General features: G+C 56.9%; 6 protein-coding genes across 6 annotated transcripts; 3 read left to right on the forward strand and 3 right to left on the reverse strand.

Moving 5' to 3' along the window:
• Window positions 1-64: 64 nt before the first annotated feature.
• On the reverse strand, window positions 65-2560 carry SODALDRAFT_322393 (hypothetical protein; the record flags this gene model as incomplete). The annotated part of the gene is made up of 3 exons (XM_028609718.1): window positions 65-1964; window positions 2037-2125; window positions 2315-2560. 3 exons carry the CDS (start codon window positions 2558-2560, stop codon window positions 65-67), a joined length of 2235 nt encoding a protein of 744 aa, XP_028469014.1.
• A 1775-nt stretch (window positions 2561-4335) lies between these two features.
• Window positions 4336-5232, forward strand: SODALDRAFT_338642 (ribosomal protein L44; the record flags this gene model as incomplete). Its single annotated transcript, XM_028612792.1, has 5 exons — window positions 4336-4339; window positions 4559-4650; window positions 4798-4862; window positions 4945-5064; window positions 5193-5232. 5 exons carry the CDS (start codon window positions 4336-4338, stop codon window positions 5230-5232), a joined length of 321 nt encoding a protein of 106 aa, XP_028469015.1.
• A 387-nt stretch (window positions 5233-5619) lies between these two features.
• On the reverse strand, window positions 5620-6940 carry SODALDRAFT_307810 (hypothetical protein; the record flags this gene model as incomplete). Its single annotated transcript, XM_028609075.1, has 3 exons — window positions 6676-6940; window positions 6335-6578; window positions 5620-6176 (listed from the first exon to the last, which is right to left on the reverse strand). Exons 1-3 carry the CDS (start codon window positions 6793-6795, stop codon window positions 5620-5622), a joined length of 921 nt encoding a protein of 306 aa, XP_028469016.1. The 5' UTR covers window positions 6796-6940.
• Window positions 6941-7018: 78 nt separating this feature from the next.
• On the forward strand, window positions 7019-7566 carry SODALDRAFT_114428 (hypothetical protein). The gene has a single exon (XM_028606580.1). The coding sequence runs from the start codon at window positions 7131-7133 to the stop codon at window positions 7533-7535; it is 405 nt and encodes a 134-aa protein (XP_028469017.1). The 5' UTR covers window positions 7019-7130; the 3' UTR covers window positions 7536-7566.
• A 22-nt stretch (window positions 7567-7588) lies between these two features.
• On the forward strand, window positions 7589-15683 carry SODALDRAFT_349258 (hypothetical protein; the record flags this gene model as incomplete). Its single annotated transcript, XM_028613414.1, has 4 exons — window positions 7589-7686; window positions 8443-8721; window positions 8801-11072; window positions 11145-15683. The coding sequence occupies exons 1-4, from the start codon at window positions 7598-7600 to the stop codon at window positions 15681-15683; spliced, it is 7179 nt and encodes a 2392-aa protein (XP_028469018.1). The 5' UTR covers window positions 7589-7597.
• Window positions 15684-16040: 357 nt separating this feature from the next.
• SODALDRAFT_330930 (Formyltransferase) lies at window positions 16041-17907 on the reverse strand. The gene is made up of 4 exons (XM_028611326.1): window positions 17607-17907; window positions 17418-17488; window positions 17227-17342; window positions 16041-17104 (listed from the first exon to the last, which is right to left on the reverse strand). The coding sequence occupies exons 1-4, from the start codon at window positions 17884-17886 to the stop codon at window positions 16285-16287; spliced, it is 1287 nt and encodes a 428-aa protein (XP_028469019.1). The 5' UTR covers window positions 17887-17907; the 3' UTR covers window positions 16041-16284.
• Window positions 17908-17963: the final 56 nt, after the last annotated feature.

Genomic DNA, 17963 nt, shown 5'->3' on the forward strand with positions numbered 1-17963 from the left:
GAATATTTAAACTCGAACATCATGTCCATCATGTCGCGTGCGTAGTAGCACGGATCCTCCCGCTTCACGCCTTATCGGCCGGGTTGTCATACTTGATGGGGTGCAACAACATGCTCCGGAGACACATACGCCCGGAGCTCAACTCAGACTCCTCCTCCCTCTGCCCGCCGCGCAGCTCCCCTTCGCCCGCCCGACCGCCGTCATCTCCCCGGCCGTCCATCTGCGCGTACCCAAGCCACCGGCGCCACAGGAGCCCCGAGAACTCGGCATTAAAGTACCAGGTGGCGCCCTTGTGGTTGTGCTCATTGCGGATATCGAACGGGCTGCCCGGCCCGCCCGAGGACCCGTCGCGCCCGCCGTTGAAGGAGCGCTCGATCGCCCCGAGGTCCCAGCCGCGGTCGAGGAACACCGGGTGCGGCGCGTACACGCCCTTGAGGCCGTGGTGCAGGGCCATGGTGGCCGGGAACATCTCGGTGAACATGGAGTGGTGGTGGCGCCACGTCTCCTCGTGCATGGCGAGGAGGAGGCGGCGGGAGAGGCGCGAGGCCGTGATGATGGCGCAGCGCCGCGGCGGGATCCGCAGGTGCGTGTCGTAGCCGGTCACGTCCTCCGAGAAGACCCAGCCCGAGCTTTCCGCGTCGAAGAGCGGGTTGAACGTGATGATGTCCGCCTCCTCGCCCACGCCGCATGTCTCTGGCGGCTGGTCGTCGTCGCATGAGGGGGGCACGACGGACTTGCGGTGGGCCGGCGTTTCGGAAAACAGGGGCTTGCGGCCGGGGAAGTCGACGGGTCCCATGATCGGTGGCCGACCCGACGCCTCCGTCTCGTTGGCCACCAGGTCGGAAAACTGTTCCCAGGAGCCGTGCAGGGCGGGGATGTAGTATTTCGCCGAGCGTTCCCAGAGGAGCCGGCGCGGCTGGTCGCGGGCCCAGGACCGGATACGATCAAAGAGCTCGTAGAACGAACCGGTGTAGCGCATGTCGAGCTCCCAGTTCCAAATGTGCGCGTACTCCGGGTGCTGCAGGGCGAACACCTGCATGGGCATGTGTGCCGAGCGGTACACCCCGTGGACGGGTTGGCTCGAGGGCGTGCGGAACGTTTCGCCAAAGTCGCCCGGGTAGTAGAGCCGCATCTGGTCTTCGGACCAGACGGTGCAGAGGGAGTGGAACTCCTGCGGCACGTTCTCGTCCAGGATGCGCTGGACGACCGACCGGTCGGCCCAGATGGGCGCGTTCCGGTCTTTCACGTGGAGCAGGAAATGCACCGAGTACTCGCCGCCCGTCTTGAGCGAGAGCTCCGAGATGATGGCGCGGAGGTTGAGGATGGCGTGCGGCGTCCAGCGGTAACCGACATAGGTACGCACGATGACGGCCTGGCGCTGCTCGATCTTCCGGATGCCGTTCTGGTCTTCCTTTCCGTTACCGCCGTCGGTATCCGTCGTGTCGACAAAACGCTGCGCATTGCGCGCGACGCAACGCTCTTGCGCCCCGCCCCAGTCGACCCTGCGGTAGTCGATCTTGCCGGTGTCGGCCCAGACCGCCTCGGCACCGGTGTGCTCTGTGTCCATGCCCTGTCCCGTGCCGCCCTCCTCGGTGCCGTAGCCGAGGCCGTAGGGCCCGTAGCGGCCGAAGCGATCGAAGCAGACGTCGTTTCGGATGCCGAGGATCTTGTGGTCGCCCAACGCCGGATCGGGATGAGGTTGTGGCACGCCGGGGAAAGCATGGATGTCCGGGACCGGCGTGCCGTGCTCGTCCAGATGGCATTCCACTACGGGCGGGTGCTTGGCAAGATACTCTTCGGAGTGGTAGTCGGGGTACGGCCGGTAAGGTTCCGGAGTCGGGATGGAATTGTTGGACTGTGGAACGACAGTGACAGGTCCCGTGTAGTGGTCCGGGCTGGGCCACTCGGGGACGTGGTCTTCGATGGAGACCAGAGACTTTAGGCCGCTGAAATAGCCATTGAGACTGGGGCAAGGTAAGAAGTCGGTCAGGACAAATGTTCATGAGGACGGCGGCTCCGGTCCCAGGGCGACTTACTGCTTATAGATGATCCAATGGGGCTTGTTCTCTTCCTTCACTTGCTGCTCAAGTTTCTTTAGCCTCTGCGCGTCGAGCTGCTTCTGATGCTGCTGCCTCGTCTTTTTCCTTTCCCTTTCCCTTTCCCTTTCCCTTTCCCTTTCCCTTGCCTTTCCCTTTTCCTTTTCTGTTTCCTTCTCTCTTTCCCTTCCCCGTCCCGTCTCCGTTTCTATTTCACTGTCCTCCTCCTGTGGATCCGGCTGTCCTGGCAATACAGCGATCTCGATCTCATGACTCACCGGAGACGATCCTTGCGGAGGTGGTTGCGGTGATGGCGGTGCCGTACCCGGGAACCCACCAAAACCGACGACTTTGGCCGTCTTTGAACGGACGTCCGTCTTCAGCAACAAGGCAGACAAGATGAGGCAGACGAGGAGCACCCATAAGGCCACTCTCCTGTAGAGATAGTTGCCGAGAAGTGCGCGGGGCGAGAGTCGTGATTTGCGCAGAGAGACGGGTGCAGGGGGCTCGTCCTTCTCGCACATGATGCCGTTTGATGTGTTCGCGTCCGACCCGAGAGGATCGGGAACTCAGGGGGGAAGATATGGAAGTCACGTCGTCGCGGAGGCGGGGGTTAGGTGCGAGAGGCCGGGTAGGTTGTGGAACCGTCCGTCCTCCAGAGGACTGGAAGGCCTGATACAAACACCTCACGCCCTTCTTTGTGGGGTTTGTCTGTTCTTTGAGCTCCGATGTGTGGTGAGTTTGATGCGGCCCGCGCGAGTATAGAGAAAATCGACCCAACAAGGTCAGGGGGATCCCGAAGATAATAGGGGAGTGATGTCGATGACGCATAGACTTGGGTAGTCCATAGAAAGGAGATGTTAAAGAGAGGCTAAGGCGATCATTCGGGATTGGAAGGAAAGGAAGAGGAAAATTACGCCATATGAGTGAACTCTCTAACACAGGATTGCAGTAAGAGTAAAGAGGGAAGACGTGAGGGGAACAAGACGCCAAATAGCCACGTCCGAGGTCGATGGCGTCTGAAGTGAAAGGAAACAAGACGAAGTTGTGGGCAACAAACGAAACAGATGGCTTCACGAATGATAATATGTCTCCAGCTCGATGGTACCTTGATCCTTGGGTGTAAGGACCATCCTCCATCCATTGCGCCTCGAGAGTAATTGAAAAACAGGGGTGTTGACGGACGATCGGTGGAGATGGTTCATTGTGAACGAGAGAGAGCGTCAGAGTGCCTGGCAGATGTCTATCCTCATCTTGGTCCATAGATTCCCACCCGTACGTTTTTGTAGCGGCGGCGATCGGAGTCATAATGGTGGCTGGTTCAAGTTTCCCTGAGGAAGAGAAATGTAGGAGGAGAGGAAGAATGCACGGAGTATGCAGATTCGTCACGATTCTCAATCGCCTAGTCGACTCGGCGGTTTTACCAGCCAAGAGATGATTTGGCCTCCGTGGCTGAGGGACAAACACGTACGAAGCACTCCATAAAAATATCCCTCATTGTCCGAAAAAGGGGGTTCAAGTGTCGATCAGGGCCGACTTACGCAACGTAAGGTACGAATATTTGAGATGAGCGGGATGGCTTGGAAACAGAACGGGCAAGCTGGGGAATGTTGCGAGTAGAGGGATCAAGGGGAACGGGGAAGATTCATCACCGATAAGGTATATTAGTGGTTAGTTTCTGATTTCCGGACGTCGACGTCGACGGTCCGAAACAGGGAGGTTGAGGAGGTTGCGGGATGCTGGGAATGGAATGGAATGAGAACGACGACGGGAGTTCACTGTGCAGGTACTTGCAGTACGCAGTAGGTAAGCGCACGGAAGAGGTACCAGAGCACTTGTTCAACTGTTTCACCCACGCCAACTGCCGTACAAGTGTTCGCCACAAGCCGTTCATCCGATCGGATACAGCAACATCCTTCACTTCTTCGTACCTCGAGAAAGCACGGAAGCGCTACGATGGGATTGGTTGGTCCGAGTTTCATCTTGAAACAGTCAGCTGGGATTCTTTTGAAGATTGAGCCCCGGTCAATCGGCGGCTTAGTCAGCCTTGGAACCTGTACGCGTGGTAGAACAACCGGTATCATCACGTGATTATCCATGTCAACGACCTAAAGAAAAGCGGGTCACTCGGTTGAGGCTGGACTGGGGGGTTCAAGCCACACCCGACCCGGCTAGCGTACCCTACAGCCCACACAAGCGATTTCAATTTTTGAACTTCTTTGAACTGTCACTCCCCGCGCTCAACCACCACGAGTTCCATCACGACAATTCCGGCACACGACACCGAACAGCCGCCAAGATGGGTACGTACGAATCATTTTCAAATGCGACTTTTACCTGGTGAATGGGTTGGCCCTGGGATAGTCCGAGCGATGGATCGAAGGGCGGGGGGGGAGAGGGCTCGGTGGACGACACGTTTGGGCAGCCGACGACGACAGATCATGACGAGCGACGAAGGACGATAGACCGAAGCCCACGAGCGCGCAAAACACACAGCAGGCTGACTGAATGGCTCTTTCTAGTGAACATTCCGAAAACCCGTATGACCTACTGCAAGGGCAAGGAGTGCAAGAAGCACACCCAGCACAAGGTCACCCAGTACAAGGCCGGCAAGGTTCGTCGATCATCCCAGTTGTCTCTTCGCGAAACTCGAAGGCGCGACCCGATCCGACCGATATTCGCCGCCATGGAACGAGGACTCTCCGCGTTTCGAGAAAAAGAAATTGGGAAACAATGCTAAGATAGGACAAAAACCATCCAGGCCTCGCTGTTCGCGCAGGGTAAGCGTCGTTACGACCGCAAGCAGTCCGGTTATGGTGGTCAAACGTACGTTGCATCCCATTGTTTTTGTTGCTCCGAGAAGAGAAGAGAGAAGGAGGGCAAGGCAACAGTGCTGATTCTCCCACAGAAAGCCCGTGTTCCACAAGAAAGCCAAGACCACCAAGAAGGTCGTCCTCCGGTTGGAATGTGTCAAGTGCAAGACCAAGCTGCAGCTGGCTCTGAAGCGATGCAAGCATTTCGAGCTCGGGTATGTTTTTATGTTTTTGTTTTTGTTTTCTTTTTCTTTTTCCTTTTCTTTTTCTTTTTCTTTTTCTTTTCTCGACGGCCGAATTTCCGTCAACTCCGTGTGACGGCCGCTAACTGTCTTCCCTGCAGTGGTGACAAGAAGACGAAGGGCGCGGCTCTGGTGTTCTGATCGGCCTTTGGTCTTGTCGTTATGGTCGTACCGATTTTTATGCTTCCTTTCTGTCTCGGCACGTGGGCATATGGATCATGCGGGTTGGAACTATTTGGCGAAGGATGGGTTACCCGCTCTCAAACACTTGAGGAGAGGATCATGCATCACATCATAGGGACGAAATAAAAGCCCTTGCTCTTCCGCGACGAACTGGGATCGTTTACCATCGTTCTCCCCAAGTCTATTTGAAGGGCAGGCATCACGGTGACATGACGGTTAAAATGATGCAAGCGAGTCAAATGTCTGTTTATTCTAGGCTATCCGCGGATGGGAAGACCGAGACCGTCTACCACTTCCGTCAAGAGAGAACTTGTGTCTAAAAATGCGCACAATGTCCTACTAACATCAAAACCCTTGCCCGAGATTGATGGTCCTGCCACCCCCGTACCACAACGCTCCACACCGGGCATCCAACCCCTTTTCCTGACCGACAACCCACTCACCGCAAAACTGCCCCCTTCCCTCATCGTCCCAGACCTCCTCCTCCAACCATCGGTTGATGTCGTCGATGGCCCGAACCCACGCCTCCCGCTGCTCGGGCGTCCGGTGGTCCTCGTCCGTCAGGAACCGGCCGAGCGTGATGTGGGCGCTCGGGACCTGGTAGCGCGACTCGATAGCCACGCCCGTCGACCGGGCCAGGTCGAACACGTCCCGCCGGAGGTGATGGTACGTGTAGGCGTCGCCCCCGCCGTCGGCCGGGAGGAAGGAGACGGCGAAGGCGGAGAGGTCGTAGGAGATCATGGGCTTCACCAGGCGGGGGCGATGGGAGTAGGTGAAGCTGGTGATGTAGGGTATGGCGGAGCGCATGGTGGCCACCAGGGCAGCGATTTCTTCGGGGGTCTTTGAGTGGGTTACCTCCAGGGTTGTCATGTGCATGCGGTGCTGCGGCATGAGCCAGATGTCTGGATGAGGACCCCCCCCATGCGTCAGTGCTAAGGCTGTGAAAGCGCAGCGAGCACCACCCCCCTTATACGACAGTTCCCTATCCACTCCATCGTCTGACAGCAGGCTAATCGAAGATTTTTCCACGGCGTACGAGGTCCCTTCAGTTTCGACTTACTCGGAGCTACGTTCTTGAGCAGGGTTTGCAGGTGAGTCGCAAGTCGGATGACGTGATCTGGTGGTCTGGCCCAGAACACCAAGCAGTGTCTCGGGTCTGTGAAACCGGGGTCGATCTGCGGGTTTTCGATCCTCAGCAGGAAGGGGTCAATGGCCAGCTCCTTAAAGTCGGGGGACAGGAACTTTGCTTTTTGTTGCTCGTTCCTGTTGGTCCTGTGCGCGGAATAGAGCGCCCGGATCTCGGCCTACGTGGTGGTGGGAGAGAGCGGTCAGACGTTGACGTTGACGATGGACCTGCCACCTGCCATAGGGCGATATCACAGGACGAAGAGTGGACGTTACATGGTCATCTCTGCATGCCGTGATGAAGGCCTGGTACGGGTTCTGGCCCGGTGGAATGGTGATCCCGGAGAGGTCCTCCAATTTGTTCTTGGCGTCGGTCGACACTAGCTGGGAGCCCATCGTCTGTCTTTGCTTTCTTGTTTTTTTTTTGCTAGAATATATAGGATAGTCGCTGGTCTCCCGTCGTCTGAGCCTGGCCTCCTCGAGAATGCGACCGACAACTCGTTACGTCCCGGGGGCTCAGGTAAGGAAGTGAGTGTGAGTGTGCGTCAAGTGGCCCTTATCCGTAGAATCCAATATTCTGTTTTCTGCCTGGTATAGGAGATTTCCACGCCTGAATCACCCCAGCTGGCAACAGAAGGCAACAGCTGGTTAAGGTAGGACGTTCTTTTATCTTCTCACAAAGGTGTTCCCTTTAAAGTCACGTGACTATTCTACGGCAGAGAGTCTTTCTCATGTTGCTGACAAATCATCCAGACGTCAGGGGCAGAAATGAGGGTGAGCTTCTGGATTCACATCCAGATCAACATCTTCATTCAATTCATCCCTCGAATCCCATTGCCGGAGGAATACCGCAATTATTATTTCATGTTTTGGCAACCTCAGAATATGAGCTTTCTTCCTTCTATCCATACATGCTACTCTTTGGCATTTATTACTGCGTAATCATAGGCTCAACATATCAGTCTTCTCTTTCACGGCCTTCCTACTTTCTGCAGCATCGCATTGCTTTTACCTCAGTTACTTTACCTGCTTGTCCCTTGGTTTTCTGGGATATCCAGATAAGTCTGTCCTGGTATTCTTTCGAAAGACATCAGGCACACAAATCCCAAAATAACAACCACCCATCTAACGCGTAGCTATCTCCGACTTGCAGTCTTCACTCCACATAGCAGTGACCTCTTTTGTCCTCTCAGGAACTATGGTTATTCCACTAATTAATCATATTCACAGGGCTCAATATCAAAGGGAATGCCCCTTTGAACCATTGCCCTCTGAAGCCATGCAGGGGTAAGTATGCCGGATTGGCCGGATGCATCTCATGGCCACTGACCTAACCGACTCACCGGGCATCGTGCGCGGCTCGGTGTGAACCAACCCCTTAACAAGCGGAGATCCAATGGAGGCCCGCCTTCAGAGAGAGCTACGGATTCAAGGCGAGCCGCAGGGTTGACTCCCACGATGCTCTTGCCCTACTATCTATACCCACGTTTATGTGATTCTTTGATATTCCCCGCCGAGGCTCACGTACCTTCCTGTGCAGCTTTTCTTTTCTTAATTTTCTTCTTCTTCTCTTCTCCTTTGCTCTCTTTCTAGATCACCAATTCCTTCCTCCCATCTTCAACCCTTCATCCTTTTGCTATTCATACCCTGTTTGCCCCCTTGCCCCTTTACCCTTCTCTTTACCTCCTATTTTCTTTTCCCCCTCTCTCAGGTGGACAGGGCTCTGTCTTGTTGTTTGCCCTTCAGCTCACCGTTGCATTGCACTCTTGGTTCTCCTTTGCCAAAACTTACGCTCGAGCTCTGAAGCGGCTTACTCCCTCGAGCCGTTGCTATGGCCGACCAGCTATCGAGCCCGGGATCCAACGAAGGAGCTGGACTTGGCATACGAGTCAATCTTCCTTTCGAGATGGTCGTAACGGTTAGCGATGACTGTGATCGACTCATTCCCTACTCCTTCCAAATGCCTCGGGGAAGATCTTGCGAGCTTGGGTTCCCAAGCGAGCCCCCTAACGCTATAGAACGACCTCGAGATGCTTATTCCAGACTTCTGGCCAAGGCCCTGGCTCTGGGTCTCGACTCGACCAGCCGCGTCAAGTTCACCATCGGAACCATGTTCTCGGGCTCCGATGCCCCCGTTCTTGCCCTCCGTGAACTCCGGGATGCGGCCATTGCTCAAGGACACCCAGTCCTCCTGGACTTTGACCATGAATTCAGCGTCGAGATTGAGAAATACAAGGCGGCTTTCATTGGCAGAAACTCCAAGCCCAGAGGTCACATTTATCGCAATGCTATTGATTTGGCAGACCCGGATAAGAGGACAGCGTAGGTTACGCTTTGCTCTGGCTTTTGCCCCCCCCGCTTCTCAGTGATCAGAGCAAGACACAACTGACAGTCGGCTTAGCATGACTGCCGAAGGTTCCATGGCACCCATCCCAGAAGCACCGGACCTGTTGGTAGCCGGCTCTTCGTGCGTCGATTTCTCCAAGCAGAACAACCGGAGGAACCCGCTCTGGGCAGGCTCCATCCTCAACCAGACGTGGCAAGAGTTCAAGGCCTCGGAGAAAGTTGAGCCCCGCCCGCCCTCGGCCCGGCACGAGGTGGTCGAGTTCTTCGAGAAACAGCGAGCTGCCCTGGCTCTGGGTGGACAAGGAGAGTCCACGCGGACCTTTGTGGCGCTCATCCAGTACATCTACCACAAGAGGCCCAAGGTGGTTCTTTTGGAAAACGTCGCCGGGGCTCCCTGGAAACAATTCTCCAATTTTTGGATGCCCTTTGTTGGATACGTGGCCGAGTTTGTCAAGGTGGATAGCAAGGATTTCTTGGTCCCGCAGACTCGCAACCGTGGCTATCTCGTCGCCGTCGACCAGTGGCACTATGGCGAGCAGTCACAGGCCATCGCCGAGACCTGGGCCCGGCTCATGCGAGGCAGCAACTGGTTCGAGAATGGCCACCCCCCCATACACAAGTTTCTCCTGGCGCCGGACGACCCGAAGATCCTCGAGGCCCGGTTCGTCGATGAGCGCCGGGTGGCCGAGAACCTGACGAGAGACCCCGAGGCACGCATGTGTTCCTACGACCACGCCAAAGTCCGGCGCGAGAGAGGATTGGGACCGACGCACCCCTACACCCGCCTCGACGCCCGCGGGAACGTGACCCCCAAGGATTCCGCCTGGCGCGCGTTCCTCCAGTCGCAGGGCAACCGGGTCCTCGACCTCCTCGACATCGTTTTCCTCCAGGCCGAGAAGGAAGGCACGGATCTCGAACACAAGACGAAGACGCTGGATCTCGGCCAGGGCGTGGAGCGTATGAACGGAAAGCTGGGGATCGCCGGCTGCATCTTGCCGGACGCCAACCTGTTCCTCACCGATCAGGGCCGGCCCGTCTTGGGCGCCGAGGCTCTCATGCTGCAAGCCATCCCCCTGGATCGCGTGCGCATCTCGGTCGAGACCCAACGCGAGCTGCACGATTTGGCCGGCAATGCCATGACGGCAACGGTCGTCGGTGCAGCCATGCTTGCCGTCTTTATTGCGGAACGCCAGGTCATGGGGGAAGAATCGGCCCTAAAGGGATCCGACGAGGAAGATGAGGCGGACATCATTCGTCGTTTGCCTGTCCTGGGTCACCGAGAGCGTAGTGGCGGCCGCTTACTCTATCCCGCCCGACTGGAGACGTCCCTTCACTTCTCCACCACGAGGCGAGAGTTCACCAAGGTCGGCGAACTGCTAGACATCTACGCTCGGGGAAGACGATACTGCCCCTGCGGTGGGTTTCGCAAACACCACCCGGCCAGGGGTCTAAAGAAATGCGCCATCTGCGAAGAGATCCGCTGCAACGAATGCGCCGGCAACCCTGATCACGACTTTGTGGAATATCGTCTCGAGAACGACGTCTGCTCTACGGACGAGACCACCGCGGCACTGTATCGACTCTTGCCGGGACGTTTCCGTCTCGCCAGGGACGGCCTCCATGCCAGCGACCACCGTTTCGACACGCAGCGAATCCTTCGCCATCTGGTTGGTGACGCCGACTCGAGCTTGAACGCGGACATGTTACACGTGTTGCTGAAGAACCTGTGCGCCGTTCTCGATTCGGTCTTTTACTTGACCAAGATTCACGTCCGCCAAGTGATCACTGCGACTTACATGTCCCGCGACTGTCGTATGGACTTGGTGATGGAAGAAGATTGCATCAAATGGCAGCTTTTCCTGCACGCAGGCTCCAGCGCCGCCGAAGAAATCCGGGGAACGATGGCGTGGGAGCCTAGAGTGCCCATTGCTCGCGCTATCATTGACGACCCGGAGCTCAGTTTTCTTCCGGAAGCAGAGGATTGGAACATCTTCTGGTCGCGCGGTGAGGACGCCATCACCCTCACCTTCTCGCCCACCGACCAGGGACTCGCTTGCGAAGTCGAGGCGTACGACCGCCGTCTGATCACCGAGTGCCGTCAGGAGCCCGGGGTCTCCGATCTTGTAGAGATGCTCAGAGGCGAATTCAAGCGCAGCACATGCTGCGGTACTCCCATGGGTGTGCTTTATACTCGTCTCGGCGATGCCGGCCGACGGCGTCCGCTTTATGCTTTCAAGGACGTCGGCAGGGCTACCTCGCCCGGCCAAGACCACTGGGTTCTGGCTCGAAGTGTGAGGAAGGTCGATCCTGACGAATACCGGGACATCGTATGCCGCCTCCCCAAGCGCTAGGAGCAGCTGGGAGGACGTGGCACGTTCGATTGTCCCATTCCCGTCAAGTGGTTCAGGGCCTTTGCCAGTCCACCGAATTCGAATTCGAACTGGCCGAGCCTTCGTGGCTTCCGCGTCGCCCAATTCCCACCCGGCGTTTTGCAACCCGTCGGCTTTGCTTTCGAGGAGATGCATGTTGGTCACGGCCTGAAACGCTTCTTCCCCGACCCTGGACAGGGACTGTTTCCCCTGATGCAGCTGAGGCTTCCGATTCCCGACATGCACTTCCCGGTCCCGTTGCTCCCCAAGCTGTGGAACACGAACGGCCAGGTGTTCCAACACTTGGCTCTCCAAGCAGATGATGGCTCCGGGATGTGGCTCAGGGTTCAAGAAGATCACCATCGCGATGCCCTGCGCGTGGTCGAGTTCGCCACCCGGATGATCGGTCCTCACTTCTTCCCCAGGGAGATCCGTCAGGGCCTCCTCGTGGAGTGTGGGCAGGCGACTCTCGAACAGCTTGACGCCGATTTTCGAAAGCCGAAGCTGTTCCGGGTCTGGGAATCGGCCAAGTTTGTGGAAGTGTTCGAGGACCCGGCGGAACTGCCGCGCTACCTCGAGGCCCTCGACAAGCGCCCTTTGCCCCTGGAGCTCGACGTGCAGCTGGTCGAAGCGGGGGGGAAGCGACTCGCGGGACAACACCTGTACTCCGTGCGCCCCGACTTTGAGAGCCCCGTGTACCCCGAGCTCTTGATGAGGTTCCTTGTCAATCCCACCGCTCTTGCCCACGAAGCTTGGCAGAATTTGTCGTCGCAACATGGCGTCGCAGAGAAAGTGAGGACGTTCAGGCGTGATACGACGCAGCGAATGGGTTTCCGCGTGGAAGTCGGTTTCGTCGATCCGAGTCTGAAGAACCTGGCCCCTTTCCGTCACCACTTGCTGGCCGGCTTGTACAACTCCCCTCCCGACTTTGCAGATGCCGAGCAACAGATCATCCCCCCCTCGTTCGCGAAGAACAACATGGAACTCAGACCCGATCAGAGAAAGGCCGTCCTCTGGATGGTGCAGCAGGAAAGCCCCGCGACGTGCTTTGTCGAGAGGGAGACGGCAGAGTGCCTCGTCTCGGACACGATGCGCATGCGAGCGCACGCCGAGGCGACGAACCACGCCCGGGGCGGCGTCCTTGCGCATGACGTTGGCTATGGAAAGACGGTCGTCACCCTTGGCCTGATCGACTATCAGAAGCTGAAGAACCCGCACGGGAGTGTAGAGGAACGCCTGAACTGGACCCAACACGGCCATCAGCACCTCAAAGCCTCCCTCATCATCTGCCCTCCGCAAATCGTCCGACAGTGGGAGTCGGAGGCGAAAAAGTTTCTAGGCAAGGGATGGAAGATTGTGACAATCCAATCGGCGACGAAGATTCTGAGAGCGAGCCTCGAGAGAGCCGACATTGTGATTGTGAGCAGCTCGGTGATCGAGGACCTGAAGAGCTTGCGAAAGCTGGCGTTCCTCGTTGGTGAGCGCGAAGCGAATGTCAGGGATCTACCGGAGCGCGTGTTTGGGGAGTGGTATCGCGACAGTCTGGATCGGCTTCGACTTCATCGACAGACGTGGGAGGAGGACGGACATGTCGAGGCGGCCGACGAGATCCGCGAGCTGCAACAGGTGCGAGACAAGGAGCTTCGACAGGCGCTGGGAAAGCGAGTTCCCGACTCGAGCAGGAAGGCGCAGAAGACGACAACGGGGAGTTCTCCTCTGCAACATACGACTGGGAAGGGCCAGCAGCAGCAGAAGCAAGAAAACCACGACGGGGAGGGCCCTCGAAAGTTGGCTTCCACAGTGTCCACCGAGGAGGTCCGTTGCGTTTTCGAGACGGGCACCTTGCTCCAGCTGTACACCTTCGAACGCGTCGTGATGGACGAGTTCTCGTACGAGAACAAGTTCCTTTCCGCCTTTGTCAAGAACGCCGTGGCCGGCTCCAAGTGGATTCTCTCCGGCACGCCGCCCGTGGCGAACCTGGCCCAGGTGTGCGCCATGGGCGACCTGATCAACATCCACATCGCCCGCTATGAGCCGTCCGTTCCCTCGTGGTTCCCTGCCATCACCAAAGGACCTCGACCCGACTACCTGACGAAATCCGAGTCGCTCCGATCGTACGGAGTGCCCAAGACGGCGCAGTTTGCTCTCGAACGTCACCAGCACGCTTGCCGGTTTCTCGAGGAGAAGGTGCGCCAGCAGGAGACGGACACGTCGCACATCCAGACCACCGAGCAGGCCGTCGTGTGCTACCTGGATCCTATCAGCGCCGTCGTGTACTACCAGTTTCACCGCAGGCTGCGCGACGCGAACTGGGATACCGAGGAGGTGCCTGATGAGCTGAAGCCCATCATGTTATCTCTGCTGGCAGGCGCCGACGTGGCTTCTTCTTCGTCTTCTTCTTCTTCTTCCTCCTCCCAGAGACACAACCGAGCTCGGGAGAACCTGCGAACGACGTGGAGAAACACCATCCAGGCGCTGCTAGCCCAGGCATCGCTCAACTTGGCACCGTTTGCGAAGAGCCTGCAGAGCATGGACCTCGACGTCTCGGACAGCGGGAACGCCATTGACTTGATTACCCAGAGCGTTTGGAGCGTTTACGAGAGGGAGATCACCCGCTACAAGAGGATGCTCAAGAGTCAGTTCGACATGACCATGTACTTGCTCGCCATGGCCTTGCGGGATGCTGCTGATCCCGGAATCCGTCTCACCCAGACTCAGAACGCCAAGCGGGAGACGTACATCGCTCATTGGAACGACTTGCTAGAGGAGATCAGGACGCCGACGATTCCGGCAGAGAAGCTGGGCGATAACCAAATCAGGGCGGTTCTCTTTGACGTCGTAGCACCGAAAATGGGACCCCGTGCGGAGGCGGGGGATGATGAAAGAGACTTTTGGGACCCGGAGCAGTGGTCTCCCTGGTACGGCGGCAGAGGGATTCATACCCCCCTCGACTGGTGGAATCTGACCGAGGAGGACCTTGCCACAATGTCTCGGGCGGAGCTGTGCTACTTGAAGGCGGTCTTGACCCAGTTTGACAACTGTTGCGACAACGACAAGAGCAAAGACGGCGAAACAGGTCACGAGGAGGAGGAGGCGGAGGAGAAGAACGGACCCGAAGAAGAGGGAGAAGACGACCTCAGGGCCGCGGTGAAGAATCTCTTGGAGACGGACGTCTTAACGAAGCGCCGAGCTGCCAATGAGAACGAAGTGGCCGACCACGTCGGGCTGAAGACCAAGGAGTGTCTCCCCGCCTACTGGGCCGATCAGACGAAAGCCAAGGATTTCATGTTCGGCAGCCGACTGTACGCGTCGCGTCCCAAGAGCGGCGAAGAGATCAGCGAAAGGGGCGTGCAGCAAGACCAAGTCATCAACCACTTCCAGATGTCCGTGCAGAACGTCGGCGAGGGCATCAGAAAGTTTGTCCAGAGCTACCGCAATCTGCGCGTCGTCATGCGGATCATCGAGCTGCTCAGCAGGGGCGCGCCTGATGATGCCAGGAGAATCGACTGCGATCAGTGCAAGAGGGAGATCACGGCGGATACGCCCCTCGACCGGGTCTATCTCTTCATGGCGTGTGGGCATGTCGTTTGCTGTGCGTGCGCCCGTGCATTCCAGTCGCCGTGCGAAGCCACTGCCACTGCCGCGACTTTTGGAGCGAAGAAGTGCGCGGCGCCTTCGTGTGGCTCGATGGATGGGGATTCTCTGGTCCGTACTGACGAGATCATCACGGGAAAGATTGATGTCGATACGGACGACAACGAGACGATTACGTTGAGGGGACCAAGCGCAAAGGTGCGAAAGATTGTCGAGACGATTCAGAAATGTGTCGTCGAGAAAGGAGAAAAGGCGCTCGTCTTCGTGGGGTTCCAGTCTCTCAAGACGCAGCTGTTCGAGGCGCTCAAGGACGCCGGCTTGGATGTCTACATGACCACGGGGTCCCCGCAAGATGGCGGTGTCATTGAGAAGTTCAAGATGCAAAAAGAAGGCGAAGGCAAGATGACGACCAAGGTCCTCATCCAGAGCCTCCTCACTTCCGAGTCGGCTGGCACCAACCTGCCCGAGGTCAACCACGTCATGTTCGCCTCGCCGCTGCATACCGACACGGAGAGCTACTACGCCTACCACCGGCAGGCCATCGGACGGGCCAAGAGAGCCGGGCAGACGCGGACGGTCCACATTTACCACTTTGTGACGGCGCACACCATGGAAGTGGAGGTTCTGGAGCACCGTCTGGGATATCCGCTTTATGTTTCCTCCGACTCGGACAGGGTCCCGATTGATGTGCAGCGGCGGGAGGCGCATGAGAAGAGGCTGCTTTATGGCAATAGGTCAGGTCGGGCCAATGGCAGTGGGAGTGGGAATGCCGGCGTCAAGAATGGTGGTCAGACTCGCCAGGCGCATCCTTCTACTACGACGCCCTCCATTTCGACGTCTCCCCTTCTTCCTGGTGGCAATGCCCATGGACATTCTTCGATGAAGCGAATCGTGTCGCATATCGGGCGTCAGGAGGTCCGCAGACTACTTCGGTCACAGGAATATCACGAGTTTTTGGACGAGCTGGACGGTTGAGTCGACGGCGCAGTTCAGCAGTCGGAAGAAAGGGAGAAGAAAAACAAGAAAGAAAGGAAAACACGATGAAACGAAACGAAAACCGAAAATCAGCACGAAACTCACCGACAGAAAATATATTCAGAGAGAGAGAGAGAGAGAGAGGAACAACCCCTTTTCTTCCCACCTCAACTTGCTTCTCGGGATCCAACGATGGTCTCGCCCAACAGACAAATTTGCTTTGTTGCCCTTTTCTTCTCTCTCTTCCTCGTTGGCCTTCATCATGTCGCACCGAAGAACCAAGTTTTGAGAAGCTGGACCGGAAATTGCAGGAATCGGGAATCAGTAACGAATGAATCTCAGGGATTCTTGTATGTATGGCGTTGATTTGTATGTAGTAGCTCATCTCTTCTTCTCTCTACTCCCTGAATTAAATAAAAATAAAAATAAAAAAGGAAAAGGAAAAGGAAAAGGAAAAGGCTTTGGCCACCAAATTCCTTAGACTTGGCTTAAATGCGATGTGATGCGTCGTGATACAGGATGGATTAGCGGATGGTATCTGTTTCTCTTGTCCTTTTCCTTCTTATTCCCTTCATCTTCTATTTGGACGTGCATAATACCCCTACGCAGGCCCTTCCTCGGTCGAAAGTGGCAACAGAACCCGCGTCGCAGGCTTACTCTTGTCACCCTCAGCCTTAATCTTGGCGACGCGCAGATACGCATCGCCTCCCCGGGGGGGGACCATCAGTACACTCCCATCACCGGCCCCGGAATCGAAATAAGCCACTTGAGTATCCGAATCCGGCACCGCGTCCTTCCCGTTCCCTTCCACCCAAGCGACGACTCTCTTGCCATCAGTGTCAGGCGTAGCAGCAGACTCGTTCAACTTGTCCACCTCCGCGAAAGGGACAACCGATACGTTCTCGAGAATGAGCCGCCTACTACTACTACTCCTACTACTGCCGCTACTCTTCTGCCCAGCGACGCCAACCCCGGAAAAAGGGGGGGAAGGAACGCGGACCTGACCCCAGAGCGGGCCGAGGACGCGCCACCGCCGGACAAATTCGTCCGCAGTCCAGTGGCGCCAGCGCACGCGACGGTCGTCCTTGGTCAGTTTGGGCGCGTGGGCATACTTCTGCTCCCCCTCGCCCTCGTCCTCGTCCTCGTCCTCGTTGCCTCGGGCTTGTCGTCTGACGGGCTGCAAGGGCGGGACGTGAAGCCCCCGACGAAGACCCTGGATGAGCATCTCGGCCGCGGGCGGGGTGACGAGGTTGTGGAGGGTCGGTAGGTCTGCGTCGGGCGGGACGGGGAGCCCCGGGGCTGGGGTCTGGGCGAGGATGGTCCCGTGGTCGAATTTGGATTCGTGGAGCGTCTGGAGGGTTATGCCTGTGTGGCGGCGGTTCAGGAGGAGAGTGTGGTGGAGGGGTGCTGGGCCACGAAGACTAGAGGCGGGGGGGAGAGGTTGTCAGCCGTGAGGTTAGCCAGTTGGATGTGAAGTAGGGTATAGTGACGGGTGACGGGCGACGGGCGACGAGCGACTGGTGACCCTTGACGGTGAACGTACTCTGGGAGTAGTGAGGGGTGCAGATTTAGACCACCGTACTTGGCCAGACGAAGAAGACGTGGTGGGACGAGAAGACCGAAGGAGACGGCAACAATGAGGTTAATCTCAAAGGACGGCTTCAAAGACGAGTTTGTCAGTTTATGCTCCTTTCTTTCAAGAACGAATGGGTAGGGGAAATGAGTGAGACGAACGGTCCATCCGGTAAAGGTATTCAACTCATGGACCGGAAGCCCGAGTTGCTGAGCTGTGGACTTTAAGGGAACTAACAAGAAGAGTGAGTACGAGCTGGACAAGACGATATAAGACGATATAAGACGCAAGGGGTGTTTTAAAATCGAGAGAAGAATTCAATAAAAAATGAAGAAGATATATCTACCCACCTTGGCGGATAGTCTTCATGCCTCGTCCCGTCGGCTTTCCAGGTCTCACAACGACGTCGATAGACTCTACGAGTGAGTGACTGCTGAGATGTTCCCTGTGTAGGGCCTCGAGGGCGGCGATACTGAACTCATCGGAGCCGCAGAAGAGGATCCGGAGGGGATCCGAGATTTTGTGTCTTGAGCATGTGGTAGAGAAGGAAAATGCAGTCCTCGGAGAAAGGAGAGACAAGGGCAATCGAAGTACTGAAGGTTTTGTTCTTGATAGGAAAAGTTGAGACATGGCATAAAGATGATGAGGGAGTTGCATGATGAGGATCCGAGTCGTGATGCTTTGATTCTATGAGACGCGTTTTCGTC

This window comes from Sodiomyces alkalinus, assembly GCF_003711515.1.
Source record: "Sodiomyces alkalinus F11 unplaced genomic scaffold SODALscaffold_2, whole genome shotgun sequence".
NCBI classification, from domain to species: domain Eukaryota; kingdom Fungi; phylum Ascomycota; class Sordariomycetes; order Glomerellales; family Plectosphaerellaceae; genus Sodiomyces; species Sodiomyces alkalinus.

Bases quoted from the DNA above. Each gene is read 5' to 3' on its own strand.
- SODALDRAFT_114428 (XM_028606580.1), top strand. From the start codon at position 7,131: ATGTTGCTGACAAATCATCCAGACGTCAGGGGCAGAAATGAGGGTGAG.
- SODALDRAFT_330930 (XM_028611326.1), bottom strand. From the start codon at position 17,886: ATGTCTCAACTTTTCCTATCAAGAACAAAACCTTCAGTACTTCGATTG. The intron at 17,489-17,606 runs GTGGGTAGATAT...TCTTCTTGTTAG, and splicing joins CATGAAGACTATCCGCCAAG to TTCCCTTAAAGTCCACAGCT. The intron at 17,105-17,226 runs GTACGTTCACCG...CCCCGCCTCTAG, and splicing joins CACCCCTCACTACTCCCAGA to TCTTCGTGGCCCAGCACCCC.